The 12,881-nt window shown below is 59.5% G+C and overlaps 1 protein-coding gene across 1 annotated transcript in view; it reads right to left on the bottom strand.

The window, feature by feature from the left end:
• Positions 1 to 12,881, bottom strand: part of URB1 (URB1 ribosome biogenesis 1 homolog (S. cerevisiae)) — a 44,771-nt gene that overhangs the window by 30,973 nt on the left and 917 nt on the right. The window contains 9 exon segments of the mRNA XM_015560267.1: positions 131 to 268; positions 1,525 to 1,720; positions 3,521 to 3,645; positions 5,216 to 5,341; positions 6,432 to 6,517; positions 7,922 to 8,018; positions 9,166 to 9,298; positions 10,075 to 10,226; positions 10,833 to 10,972. Of these exon segments, the coding sequence (XP_015415753.1) occupies positions 131 to 268; positions 1,525 to 1,720; positions 3,521 to 3,645; positions 5,216 to 5,341; positions 6,432 to 6,517; positions 7,922 to 8,018; positions 9,166 to 9,298; positions 10,075 to 10,226; positions 10,833 to 10,972 (1,193 nt within the window).

The raw sequence follows: 12,881 nt of genomic DNA, 5'->3' as shown, positions 1-12,881 counted from the left end.
GAATGCCCCCTCCCCAGGTGGGTGGACACATAGAGAGCCTCCGAGGCTCCCTGACGAGTCAGAGTCCAGCACATCCCGCAGAGCCAGTGGATGAGCAGGAGAACATTCTAGAAACGAGGCGAGCACTCACGTTTAGTGCCTGGGTGAACATGATCTTGTTGCACACCGGGGGCACGGTGGTCACCATCACCATGGCCAGCAGCCGGGACAAGGGGATGAACTCTCGGGTCTGAAACGCCCGGGAAACGTCCGGCTGGGCCTCGTAGATCTGTGACGAGGAGAACGAGGGGTGCGGAGGTAAGTTTCACGCCTGAGGCTGGTCGCCGGCACCCGACAGGGCTGCTGGGCCAGTGACAGTGAGCGTGGTCCAGCCCCAGGCTCGGAGGAGTGGCCCCCCATCCACGTGGGAGAGAAGCAGGCACCAGGCCGGCTGTTAGCAGGGAACGAGCCAGGCCAGCACTAGCGGTCACTCAGCAGGGGCAGTGCTAGGGGCACCCGGCAGGTGATGTGACCTTCCCGTGCGTCCTGACAACCCCACAGGCAGGGATCTCTTATATGAAAATAAAAATGTTTTCAGAGGCCAACTGGTGTGGCTCAGTGGTTGGGCATTGACCTATGAACCAGAAGGTCACGGCTCGATTCCCGGTCAGGGCACAGGCCCGGGTTGTCGGCTCCATCCCCGGTGCGGGGCGGGCAGGAGGCAGCCGACCGATGATTCTCTCTCATCATTGATGCCTCTATCTCTCCCTCTCCCTTCCTCTCTGAAATCAATAAAAAAATAATGACTATTTTTAAAAAAAGGTTTACAGATAAAAAAAAAAAATGAGACTCCAGTGAGGTTAAGTAATTTCCTTCGGGACACTGGCTAGAGATGAGGACTCTCACCCAGGCCTGCAAAGCCTGCACCTGCCCCGCCCCTTCCCAGGAGCCACCAGAGCAGCGCCCCACAGGGCAGACACGGGGTCTGCACACAGCCCTCGGGACACGTGGAGAAGAGAACAAAAGGAAATCCTGCCCAGGTCGAGGCAGAAGCAAACCAGCCCAGGCATTTCAGCAGCACGCAGGCCTTAACGGAGAGAAGGGGGAAAGAGGGGGGGTGGGGGAGGGGAACTGCTGAGGGGTGTGGAGTAGGACTGCACTGGTAGGCGAGGGGTGTTAATTAACATCTTTGATCAGAAGGAAGTTTATATCCACTCCAAGCAACTGAGCATCCACAGCCGATTCCCAGTTGTTCTAAGTACCTGAGACAGCAGAGCTTAAGCACTACCCTACAATAGGGACAGTTCCCTCATCCCAGCCCAACTCTGCTGCAGCTCAAAAGCTCTCGCTGCCTGAAAATCGGGGTGAATAGGATAAAACTGGCTCCACGGACTCAAGGCTGAGCCACGGTTGAGCTCAGTGAACAGGAGCCGGTGGAGAAGGGCCGCAGCTGCGTGACCTACAACATCCCACACTCGGTGGGTCACCGTCACCCTCTCTGGCCGCCCGATCGGCCGCGGCCCCACCCGCAGATGCCCAGCTCACCTTGTGCAGCAGCCTGACGTTGTTGGCCCACGTGGCCTTTGCTCGGGGCAGGAAGGAGAACGTGACCTCCTTGAAGTACTTGTGCAGCAGGTCCGGGCACACTCTCAGGATGCTCACCACCAGCTCAGCCACCAGCTCGTCGTCTGGGGCCGTTCTCAAGCCCAACAGGAAGTGCAGGAGCGTCAGGTTCCCTCCTCTGCAGAGGGGGAGGGTCAGCGGGAGGAGTCCCAGCCTCGCCCGCCACCCGCCTCCCTGCAGCCCTCCGGGCCCTCCCTGTCTGGTGCCCACCACGTCTGAGATGCCACAGGGCAGCTTTACATGCAGTCAACACTTTTCAAAAATTAAATACACATAATTTTGATCAGAAAGCCATCCTTTTAAAAGCTTAAAATCTTTAACGTGGAAATTTCATAAGGAAAACATAGTTTGTGCTGCGCTGCCACATGAAGGAATGAAATCCAGACTAAATGACCACGCCCACAGCCACGGGACAGAAAGGAGTGAAAGCCACAGGAAGTAAGCGCCTGTTCGCGGCCGGCTGCTTCCCTCCTGCAAGGGCACCGCTGAGCGGTTGGGGCCACAGGCGGTGTGGCCGCCAGACCCAAAGCGCGGTCCCTCGGGCCTGGAGCGCAAGCTGCTGGCCTGTCCACGCCCCGCCCCTCGCCGTCACAGGCACCACGACGCGCCGGGCTCTGCAGAGCAGCCTGTTCTCACCCTCACCCACCAGGTAACAGACAAGCAGTCAACCAACACGCGGGGCAGAGCCGGGAAGGACAGGGATGCGGAGCGACTGCAGAAGGGCCGCAGGAAGGCCTTCCCTGAGGCGGGCGCCGGCACGGAGACCCCAGGCATCGAGGGCGGGTGGGACACTCACTCTAGCTCTCTTCAGGCTTCCCACTAAGGCCCCCACACGCCAAACTCCTTGCCTCTCCCGGAAGCTCAAGCATTTTGCCGTGGCTTCAAAAAACGTGTGTAAACCACCGCTTACTTAGACGGACCCACACGCTGACTCAGCGTGCTCCTTTAATGACCATCTAGCTCAGCGGTCGCCAAGCTCTCGGACCTCACGGACCACCGGTTGGCGACCGCTGATGGAGCTTACGGATCTCCTCGGGGACAGTGTGTGACTTAGGCATGGACTGTGTTACATTAGACTGTAAGCCCTGCTCCGACACTGGAGGAGACGGAGCTGTCCTGACTGATGAGAAAAAGAAACGCTGGGGCAAGTTCGATCTGAACACTCAGAATCAAAACGAGGCCCAAGTGACAGCAGGAAGAACAGTCCCACCGTGTGACCCCTCCCTGATGGTTAAAACTAAACCACACAGCCCCCCTCCCTGTGAGAGAACGCCAGGCTGAGAACCAGCAGCCCCCACAGGACCACGTGTCGATACGCTCACTGTCCCAGAGAGAGCCAGCTGAGGACCGTGTCTAGCAGCGGCACTTGCTGCTACAGCAACACCACGAACGTGCCTGACGGCGACCGAGCTACAAAGCCTCCAGGAACAGATTGAGCCCCCGCTGTGGACTGCGGTGTGAAACAGTAGAACCAGGGGATGAAGCCGGGTGGAGGCAAGCCTCGCTGGTCAGCAGCCGTCTTAGGGGAGCGGCAATGACGGTGGCCGTGGAACCAGACCTCCTGGGGTCAGGCCTGAGCCCTGCCACTCACAGCGGGACTGAGCCAGCCCCTCCGCTAACCTGTGCAGCAATGCCACCCTCGGGAGGATGGCGAGGCCCGTTCCGGGCAGCCCGGGGGAGGACGAATCACGCCTGAGAGTCAGGCCCGCCCCCGAGGAAGCAGGCGGCCCCTCCCTGGTGGCAGGTGCCTAAGACCTGTTCCCGGAGGGAGGCACAGGTTGGAAGGCTCGGCTCTCTCATGGGGAATCAGCTCAGGCCGGGTTCCCTTCCCGTCCTACCCAGCACGATGCCCCTCTAGCGCTCGCGCAGCCCCTGGTGGTGGCCCGAGGACACCCCGGGCTCCGGGAGCGACACTCACCTGCCGGAGGTTCCCAAGGTCGCGTCGTAGAAGTTGATGCCGTGCTTGAGCGAGCAGCAGAGGTCCGTCAGGAAGCGGTGGACACGCTCCCGCACCAGGCCCCTCCCCGCGTCCTCTGCAGAAGCCTGGGAGGGTGAAGAATTCAGTGACAGCCCAGGAGAGACCTTAGGGGCCCAGGGCAGCTCGGGAAACACTTCAACGTAAACACTCGGCACCATTAAAAAAATAATAAGGAAACAAACACCAATCCACATGAAAAAGCTCTCCTGGAAGGGCAAGTTTAAACCTGTGGCTTAAACAAACTGAAGAATGACTTCACTTCCCTTGCTCTTTTCAACAGAATGCCACACTTGGGCGTGCTCTGTGGAGCTGAGGCTCCGGCGATGGCACGCACGGACACCTTCCCAGCCAGGGCCCTGGGAGTTGGAGAGGAAAGGCAGGAAACGGGGCTCTGGGTAACTATTAAGTCCCCGGGAGTCCAGGCTTCACCACTCGGCCAAGTCCCGGTTCACAAGGGCCCCAGGGTCTCAGAGTGAGAGAAACCTGCCTCGGTGCCCGTTCACACGTCAGTGACGGCGGCCAGAGCACGCAGGCGAGGGCAGCCGCTTCCCTGCTGCCGAGGGTCTGAGTGACAGCAGCCAGCCCTGAGCTCCAAAAGCGGAATTTGAAAAAAGTGGAAGGAAACGAAGAGGCAGGTGAGAGGAGGCAGAGCCGGCGCGACCCTACAATTCTCCGGGGCCAGCACCGCGGGGCATTCAGGTGTCGCTCAGCTGAGGGAACAGGTTTCTCATTACAAAAGGAAAGTCCAGCCCTGGCCGCGTGGCTCAGTGGTTGGGCGTCGTCCCATGCACCAGGAGGTCACGGTTCGATTCCCAGCAGGGCACATGCCCGGGTAGGGGCCGTGCAGGAGGCAGCCGATCAATGATTCTCTCTCATCATTGATGTTTCTCTCTCCCTTCCACTCTCTCTAAAAAATAATAATAAATCTTTTTTTTAATACATTTTTTATTCCAGAGAGGAAGGGAGAAGGAGAGAGAGAGAGAAACATCAATGATGAGAGAGAATCATTGATCGGCTGCCTCCTGCACGCCCCCTACTGGGGATGGAGCCCGCAACCCGGGCATGTGCCCTTGACCAGAATCGAACCTGGGACCCTTTAGTATGTAGGCCGATGCTCTATCCACTGGGCCAAATTGGCTCGGGCTAATAAAAAGTCTTTTTTAAAAAATGTAGTATCATGACACCATAGAGTAGGGGAAAAAAATCTTACTATAACAAAATAACTTTAAAAATCATATTGAGCTAGAACCGGTGTGGCTCAGTGGATAGAGTGTCGGCCTGCGGACTCAAGGGTCCCAGGTTCGATTCCGGTCAAGGGCATGTACCTTGGTTGCGGGCACATCCCCAGTGGGATGTGTGCAGGAGGCGGCTGATCGATGTTTCTCTCTCATGGATGTTTCTAACTTTCTATCCCTCTCCCTTCCCCTCTGTAGAAAATCAATAAAACATATTTTAATAAAATAAATAAATAAAATAAAAATAAAAATCATATTGAATCTAAGTGGAAAACTAACATAAGCAAAAGCCAACAGAAACTGGTCCGCTGGAAAGACATGGCATAGGCAGGTGAGTGCGCCGCCATCAGTGTCCGGCTGCGAGGCGCACACACTGGCGAGGCCACGCACAGCGACGCACCTCAGGGGGTCCCAGGTCCACGTCGACGCTCCCGTTCCAGCTGTAGAGAGACGCGATGTGGGTCAGCAGCTGCCCGGTGAAGAAACGGACCTTCTGGGTCTTTGTGATCCTTTTATTGTGAACCACCTGAACACGGTGAAACAAAGCAACATCAAGGGATTCCGTTCGTAAGAGCGTGCGCTGCTTCTGTCGTTGTAAAGGTGATGTAGGCTTATGGCAAAATATTCGGCCAAAAAAGGGGAACAAGCCTGGCCGGAGTGACCCATGTGCCAGGTCATAGGTCAGTGTGATCCTGGGCTGCAGGCCCAATCCCCAGTGGGGGGCGTGCAGCAGGCAGCTGATCTAGGATTCTCTCTCATCATGGATGTTTCTCTCTCTCTCCCCCTCTCCCTTCCTCTCTGAAATCAATAAAAAATATATTTTTTACAAAGAGAATGTGAAGAAAAAGCGCAAGTCACTAATATCCCCGCCCCCGACTCAGAGCATCTTTGCTAGAACGAAACAGTTTTAAGCCCGACACCAGTGTGGCAGGTGAAACCCTGCATCTCTACTTGGACGACTTTAAACCAGGGCTCCCCAGAGCAGCACCCTGGCATTGGGGCCCGACGCCGGCCTGACCGGGGGTGAAGAGCAGCACCCCCGCTCGACCGCTGGACAGAGCTGCAGCTCCCAGTTCTGACAAGCACGCCTCCAGACACCGCCGGATGCCCGGGGGACATCGCGGGGAGAACCGCTGGGAGGCCCACTATGCCCATCGCCATTTCTACCCGGACTCCCAGTCCACGGCCTCCAACCTCTCTGGGGGAGGGTTTTTCTAACTGACCGTTCAGTGCTGCTGTATTACAGGGATCCGTGCAGCAGGCTTTACAATTCCCCTGCGATGCTTGTAACAGACAGACATGCAGACGGCACAACCACCACCACGGCTCCCAGCGACCGGCTTCCCCGGATGGTGCCTGCAGCTCCTCTCCGCCTCTCTACATGCTGCTCAGCCCGACCCTCAGGGCCTCCCCACCACCGACCTTCAGGCCTGCGTCCCCAGCACCGCCCCTCAGGCCTGCGTCCCCCGCACCGACCTGCAGGGCTGCCTCCCCAGCACCGCTCTGCCTAGGAAACAGCTCCCTCCACCCCGCGGCCACCCGGGTAGCTGAGGCTGGCCACTGAGGCCCGTGAAACACGAGGACACAAAGGGCAGGCGCGGGTACCAGACGCGCACCTTTGTCTGCAGCGTGGACAGCAGCATCTCGACCGTGGAAATCCGATCCTCCTTGACGCCCGAGGCGAAGATGCAGGGGATGAACTCTGAAGGGAAGGTGGAAGCAGTGAGCCTGCACTCTGACCCGAGAGCCGAGAGCACAACCTCCCACATGACAGCAGACAAGGCCTCAGGTCCTTCTGTAAAGTTCTGCCTGTTCATCGGGCAGCAGCCCCTTCCTTCCGGGACGCAGGGTCCCTTCTCCCGACAGAACCAGAGCGTCCGCGGCTCCGCACCCTGCCTGCTTCCGTCTCTCACGTTCCCTGCAGAGAATTAACTTCATCGGCCTTTCCAAAGGCGACATCCGCTGTGACTGTTTCCCATAATTCTCTTTGCTTAGACTTGCTCAGAGATGTCTTTAAAGTGACGGTGGTCATTTCACTGAGTGGTGGTAGAATCTGGGGTGCCTGTGACCCCAGGACTCGGCAGCACAGGTGGGGAAGCTTTTACAGCCTCCCTCGCTCTCACGTGCTTCACGGGCACACAATTCTGAGAGCAGATCCGTCCTCCTCAGAGAAAGGAAAGCCAGGACACACCAGGCACACCACAGGACGGGGTTCGGAACCAAGCAGCCAGAGGTTGGGGTCAACACTACTGACCTCTGGGTTCCCAGCCGCCTGCTCACCTCTGGGGTAGCCGCACTGTGATGTTTAACTTCAGTGAAATGGTCACACACACTGTTTCATAACTGAACGTGTCCCATCACAGGCGGTTAGAAAGCCTGATGTGAGTAATGCCCCCCTCACTGCGGCAGCTGCTCCCCACCCAGCCGTCCTCTGTGCTCCCCAAGGCCTGCGGTGAGAGGCTAACTCTCAGCTGACGGAGGACGGCTCCCAACAAACCCCCCCTCGCACCCTCCGTCACTCCCTAGGACAAGCGAGCGGACATGGCCTGGCTGCACCCAACATTCTGAGAGTTCCGCCGCGCCCTGCCCCAGCCCGCACCACAGCAGTGCCCATGGGACCCCAGCTCCGTCCTGAAAGGCATGGCCTCCCCGCAGACAGGGCTGCACCCCGGGGGCCCACTGAGCGTGGCAGGACCGTGGGTCCAGTGCCGCACTCGCTATCCTGCTGAGGGTCCTATGAGGCAGGGCCCTAACAGCCACACGCCGCCGCCGCCTGGAGGGAGACAGCCAGCGGGGCCAGCGGGGCTCCCGGGAGCTCTAGCACCGATATCGGGGTGACCCCGGGCACAGTGACTAAGCGCTGGGACTCGGGAGAGCAGGCGGCGGGCAGTGACCTGGCACAGGGCTAGTTTGCAGGTTGTGCCACGTGCACCGCCCAGCACGCAGCCCCGCAGCCGGAGCGCCCGGGTTCGCTCTGACCGCACCAGGAAACCGCACCCTTCCCTCTCGTGTCCCGCAGGCCGAGGCCACAGCCTCCTGCTGACCCGGAAGCAGTGCTTCGCGGGGAAGCTCCGGGCAGAGGGGCCGCTGCGCAGGGCACACCCACCTTTCAGCTCCAGCACCTGCACCACGGTGCTGTCGTCGCCGGCGATCAGGAAGGACAGCGCGAACTGGATGTAGGCCAGCCGGACGTCGTGCACGCCCTGGGACAGGGGACAGGTCACGTGCATCCTCACCCCCAGAAGCAGCGCCCGCACCCTCCCGCCCACGGTCACATCTAAAACCCCTGGGCTGCTCCCCACACAGGTTGGGGTGCAGAACACGCTCCTGGCTGCTCCCCATGCGGTACAGGGTGCAGAACCCGCTCTTGGCTGCTCCCCACACAGGACGGGGTGCAGAACCCACTCCTGGCTGCTCCCCATGCGGTACAGGGTGCAGAACCCGCTCTTGGCTGCTCCCCACGCAGGACGGGGAGCAGAATCCGCTCCTGGCTGCTCCCCACGCAGGACGGGGAGCAGAACCCGCTCCTGGCTGCTCCCCACGCAGGACGGGGAGCAGAATCCGCTCCTGGCTGCTCCCCACGCAGGACGGGGCGCAGAATCCTCTCCTGGCCGCCGGGCTCCGGAGCGCCAGCAGGGAGCGTGGGCCTGTCACTCTGAGGGACCGACCTGCGGCCGGCACAGGCCCCCGGAGGACGCCTCTGCACCCCAAACCCGCAGACTTGTGCCTTCTCCTCCGGCACCGCCCAAGCCCAGGTGACACTCCAGGGCCTCCCGGGAACGTCTAGCTAACAGCCCGACACCCCCAGCCGCGCTTCCATTCTCTCTGGAAGAACCGGCTCCTTCTCGCTACCAGACGCACTTGGGAGGCACAAGAAACGTTAAAAAGCCACAGGCGTCTCCCTGAGAACGTCACTGCTTCACCTTCCAGGGGTTTCCTCCCACGGGGTCCATGCCAAGCCCACGGAGATGATTTCATTTGCTCACGAGCTAAGTCACCCCCACGGCAGGAAGCACTGTGACACTCAGCCCACAGAAGCTGCCCTCAGAGGCCCCGTCATTCTGCTCTGCCTGTGACAGGCCCCCCTGCGGCCAGGAGCCAGGCCTGCCCTCCCCCATGTCCCCCTGCAGCCAGGAGCCAGGCCTGCCCTCCCTATGTCCCCCTGCGGCCAGGAGCCAGGCCTGCCCTCCCTGTGTCCCCCTGCAGCCAGGAGCCAGGCCTGCCTGTCCCTCCACACAGAGGCCTGACTCCAGGTGTGTGAGGACCGAGGCCGGAGAGGGATGGACAAACACCCGCCCGCTCTCTGAGGGGAAAGGACTCACGCGGGAGGCAGGAGATGCAGGGGCTCACCTTGGAATCCCTCTTGGCCACCAGGGCGTACAAGGTCTTTTTATTCAGATCGAAAAGGCTGCAGACGTCCCTGGCGGCATCGGGGCCCTGGGTCACCATGGCGGTCATCAGGCTGAGGCAGGCTCGGGCCACCCTGCATGAGAACAACGGGGAGATGAGACGCATGGGGCACCCACACCTGCTGTGGCTTGCTGTCCCCCAAATCAGAGGGGAAAAGCAGATATGTGGACGCGCTTTCTTTCTTAAAAAAAAAAAATCATAACTGAGTCTGAGGAATACACAATGGGAGCCAGAAAGACGGCCCCTCTCTGTGCAGTAAGGTGTCACGGCGGGCAAGCCTACCCACCTGCCTCCGTGGGCAGAGGGCCCACCAGGCACAGGGGACCCCCCCGCAGTGCCATCGCTCCTCCACAGGCACCCGGACCCGTTTACTGAGCACCCACCCACCATGCACCAGGCCATGCGGGTGCTGGGAGGATGCACCAGGTGAGGCAGCCGAGGCCCCGCCCGCCTGCACTTGGTGCTCTCGTGGCGGGAGAGTCACAGAGTGATGGGAGCAGGGCGTGGAGTGCACAGCTGTGCAAACGCACGCATAAGTGGGCATTTCCTCTACGGCGGAGGGAGACGGCGACAGGGATGAGGACAGCACAAAGGCCCCTGAGAACCTCTGCAAAGCCCTGAGTTACAGGAAGGGAGCCCGTGACCAGGCCACGTGAGGGTGTCACAGTGTCTCCGGGGCCGCAAGGAGAGCAGCCCGTCGGAGTAGTCGAGAGAGCGAGGGGCCACCAGCAGGAGGGGCAGAGCCGCGGCCGCAGGCTCCACGTCATGAGAGGGGAAAGGGCCACGTGCGCTTGTGGGGAGCTGGACAGTGGCCGCCTGAGCTGGTCCTGCCACGCGGAGGCCCCTCACCTGTACCCCGAGGCGTACAGGGCCTCGCAGATGAGCTTCATGTGGTTATTCAGCAGCTTCTTCACGATGTTGGTCCCCACAACGTGCAAATGCGAAAGGTCGCTCGCTGTCCGCAGCAAGATGGCCTCGAGAGCTTGAAATACCAACAGTACCTGCAAGTAGGGGGTGACAGGCTACGGACCTTCTCATTTCTCCCCCCAGGCCTGCCCTGTCTCAGCCAGGCACTCCAGGACGAGGCCTCCCAGGCCCTGAGCTGAGGCGGAAGGCGGCAGCTTAGGGGCACCCCCGGGCCTGGGCCTGCGGAGTCCGTCTTATTCCCACGATCGAGCTACATAGAGAATTGCTTGCTTACAGCCACACCAGGTGACGGTGACGTGAAGAGAGAAATTTCTAGCCACGCCTGGGCCTCACTGCTGGGCAGGTCGGGTCTACGCCATCCCCCTCTCCCCCGAGACGCAGCGGGCTCCTCAACACCTGGCTCTGAGCCTCCCGGGAACCACAAAGCAATTTCTACCGATGTCCCCTTTGCTGAAACAAACCCCTGGAACCCAGCACGTCTGGATGAAGAATCTGTGACCCTCCCTTCTGCTGTTATTCACCGAGAAGAAGTTCATGTTTCCCCTAAAATGCTTCCTAAGGTCATGACGCCAAAATGCACGCGTCCCCCCAGCATGGGGCCAGGCCCCCCTCTCTGCAGAAGGCGGGTCACGCCTTGGAAATCTTCCTCGAGTGGACACAGGCCATCCGGAGAGACCTACCTCGCTCTCGGGCGGCCGCTCCCCGCTCAGCAGCTGGAACACCTCGGCGCACTCCACGGAGATCTTGACGTAGCCTTCCACCACGTCGTACACGCCCTCCCGCGGCAGCTGCTTGGCGGCAGCGACGAACGCCTCCAAGGCTGAAACGGGCACATGCACGTGTCAACAAGGTCAGTCTCCCTAGGAACCATCGCAGCGGCGGCTGGAGTGCTGGGCGGTTGGAGCTGCGCTGACCAAGGTGGACAGAGCAGCCATGTGGAGGTGGGATCAGTAACGACACTGCCTCCTCTCTGTCGCCAGGGAGGCCTGGGGACTGTCCACCCAGCAAACCCCTCTCCCTCAGCGTCCTGGCTGATCGCACGCCGATCCAGTCCTGAGCACCTGGTCTTCACCAATCCAACCCCACGGCAAGAAGGGGGTGCAACCAGAGAAGGAGTACAGGAAGTGTGCTATACCGACGTCTATCTACATACAGCTACACATACACATACATACACATACACATGATGGAGAATTATCCAGTCTTAATAAGGAAACCCTGCCTTTTGCAACATGTATGACGGGAGGGTCTTCAGTGACCTCAGACACAGAAAGACAAGTATGTGTGCTCTCACTCATGTGGAACCCAAACAGCTGAACTCACAGAAACAGAACGGAGGCTGCTGGGGGCGGGGCGGGGAGGACGTGGGAGATGTTGGTCGGGGTACAAACACGCGGCTGTAAGATGAGGAAGTTCTGGGGACGTAAGCTACAGCGTGGCGACTGCAGTTAACAGCACTGTGTCGTGTACTTGAAAGTTAAGAGAGTAGACTGTAAATGTTATCCCCACCGAAGAGGTAACGGTGTGAAGGCATGGCGGTGCTCACTCACCTCAAGTGGTTACTGCACAATACACGCATGTACCAAGCCATCGCCCTGTACACCTCAGGCTTACACATATGTCAACACTGTCTCTGTCAAGCTGGGGCAACACCTTCCCTCCTGCCTGCATGAAACAAAGCTCCCTAACACCTACCCGTGCCACTCCCTGTGGGGCGATCCTATCACAGGAAGTTATGAGAACACATGAAAGGGAGAGAGAATCCAAGACAGGGACCAGATTCCAACACCAATCCGACACGGCCTCACAGGAAATACACGCTTTCGCTCACCGCCACGCCGGCCAGCGATTCCACCTGCACCCACCCCGTCAGCCCGGGTTCCCACCCGAAACTGTTCCAACCCTGCACCTGAGCGTCACGATGCTCTGAGCAAAACCACGAGTGCGGACATGGACGCCTTTTAAATAAACATGCTTTCTTCTACACAGGGCTCCGGCCCCTGCCTGCCCCATCCTACCCCTCGCTGAAAGCCACCTCCTCCGGGTGCCTTCCTGGATCTCCCAGAGCCGTTCCCGGGCGATTTATTGACTGATACCTGCCTTCTGCACTTGACTGCGTGCACGCTCACAACGGCAGGGCCCGTCTGATTTTCCCTCGCCATCTTATCTCTAGCCTAGCAAATAGTAGCCCCACATAAATAACGAACAAAGGGACGAGCGAACGACACGGGTCACTCTGTGCTGACGCGGGCATCATCTTCCCAGCACTGCCCAGCAGCTGCAGGCATCAACCACGAAAAACACAACCTGTGGACGACAAACTGGAAACTGAGGCTATCCTACAATAATTAATAATCCTAAGTTATTCTGCTAGTCATTTCTTTAACCCGGGAGAAGCAATGTCCATTTTATTTTGACACCGTTCCAGAGTTTACACCAGTAGCACATGAACCGTGTTCCCCCATAACCTACACGCTTTCTCGGGGTTACGTGGCGCCGTGGAGGGCAGCACACTTTCCAGAACGTGGAATGGCGGAATGGACTCCCTCAGCCGCCAGTCCAACCTCGGTCACCTGGTCCCTGGGCGGCTCTGAGCGAGGCCCGCAGGCGGACTGACAGCTACTTGCTGAGAATGACTCCACGTGCTCGCGTCCCTAACAACGCAGGCAAAGGGCTTTAGAGCTGCAGCCGGGCAGGAGGCGTGCAGCCCGGAGCTGTCACTCAAACCG

The sequence above is a fragment of the Myotis davidii genome, unplaced genomic scaffold (assembly GCF_000327345.1).
Source record: "Myotis davidii unplaced genomic scaffold, ASM32734v1 scaffold170, whole genome shotgun sequence".
Classification (NCBI taxonomy): Eukaryota; Metazoa; Chordata; class Mammalia; order Chiroptera; family Vespertilionidae; genus Myotis; species Myotis davidii.
Note: the sequence above shows the minus strand (reverse complement) of the source record. Positions and strands in the feature narration are given on the sequence as shown.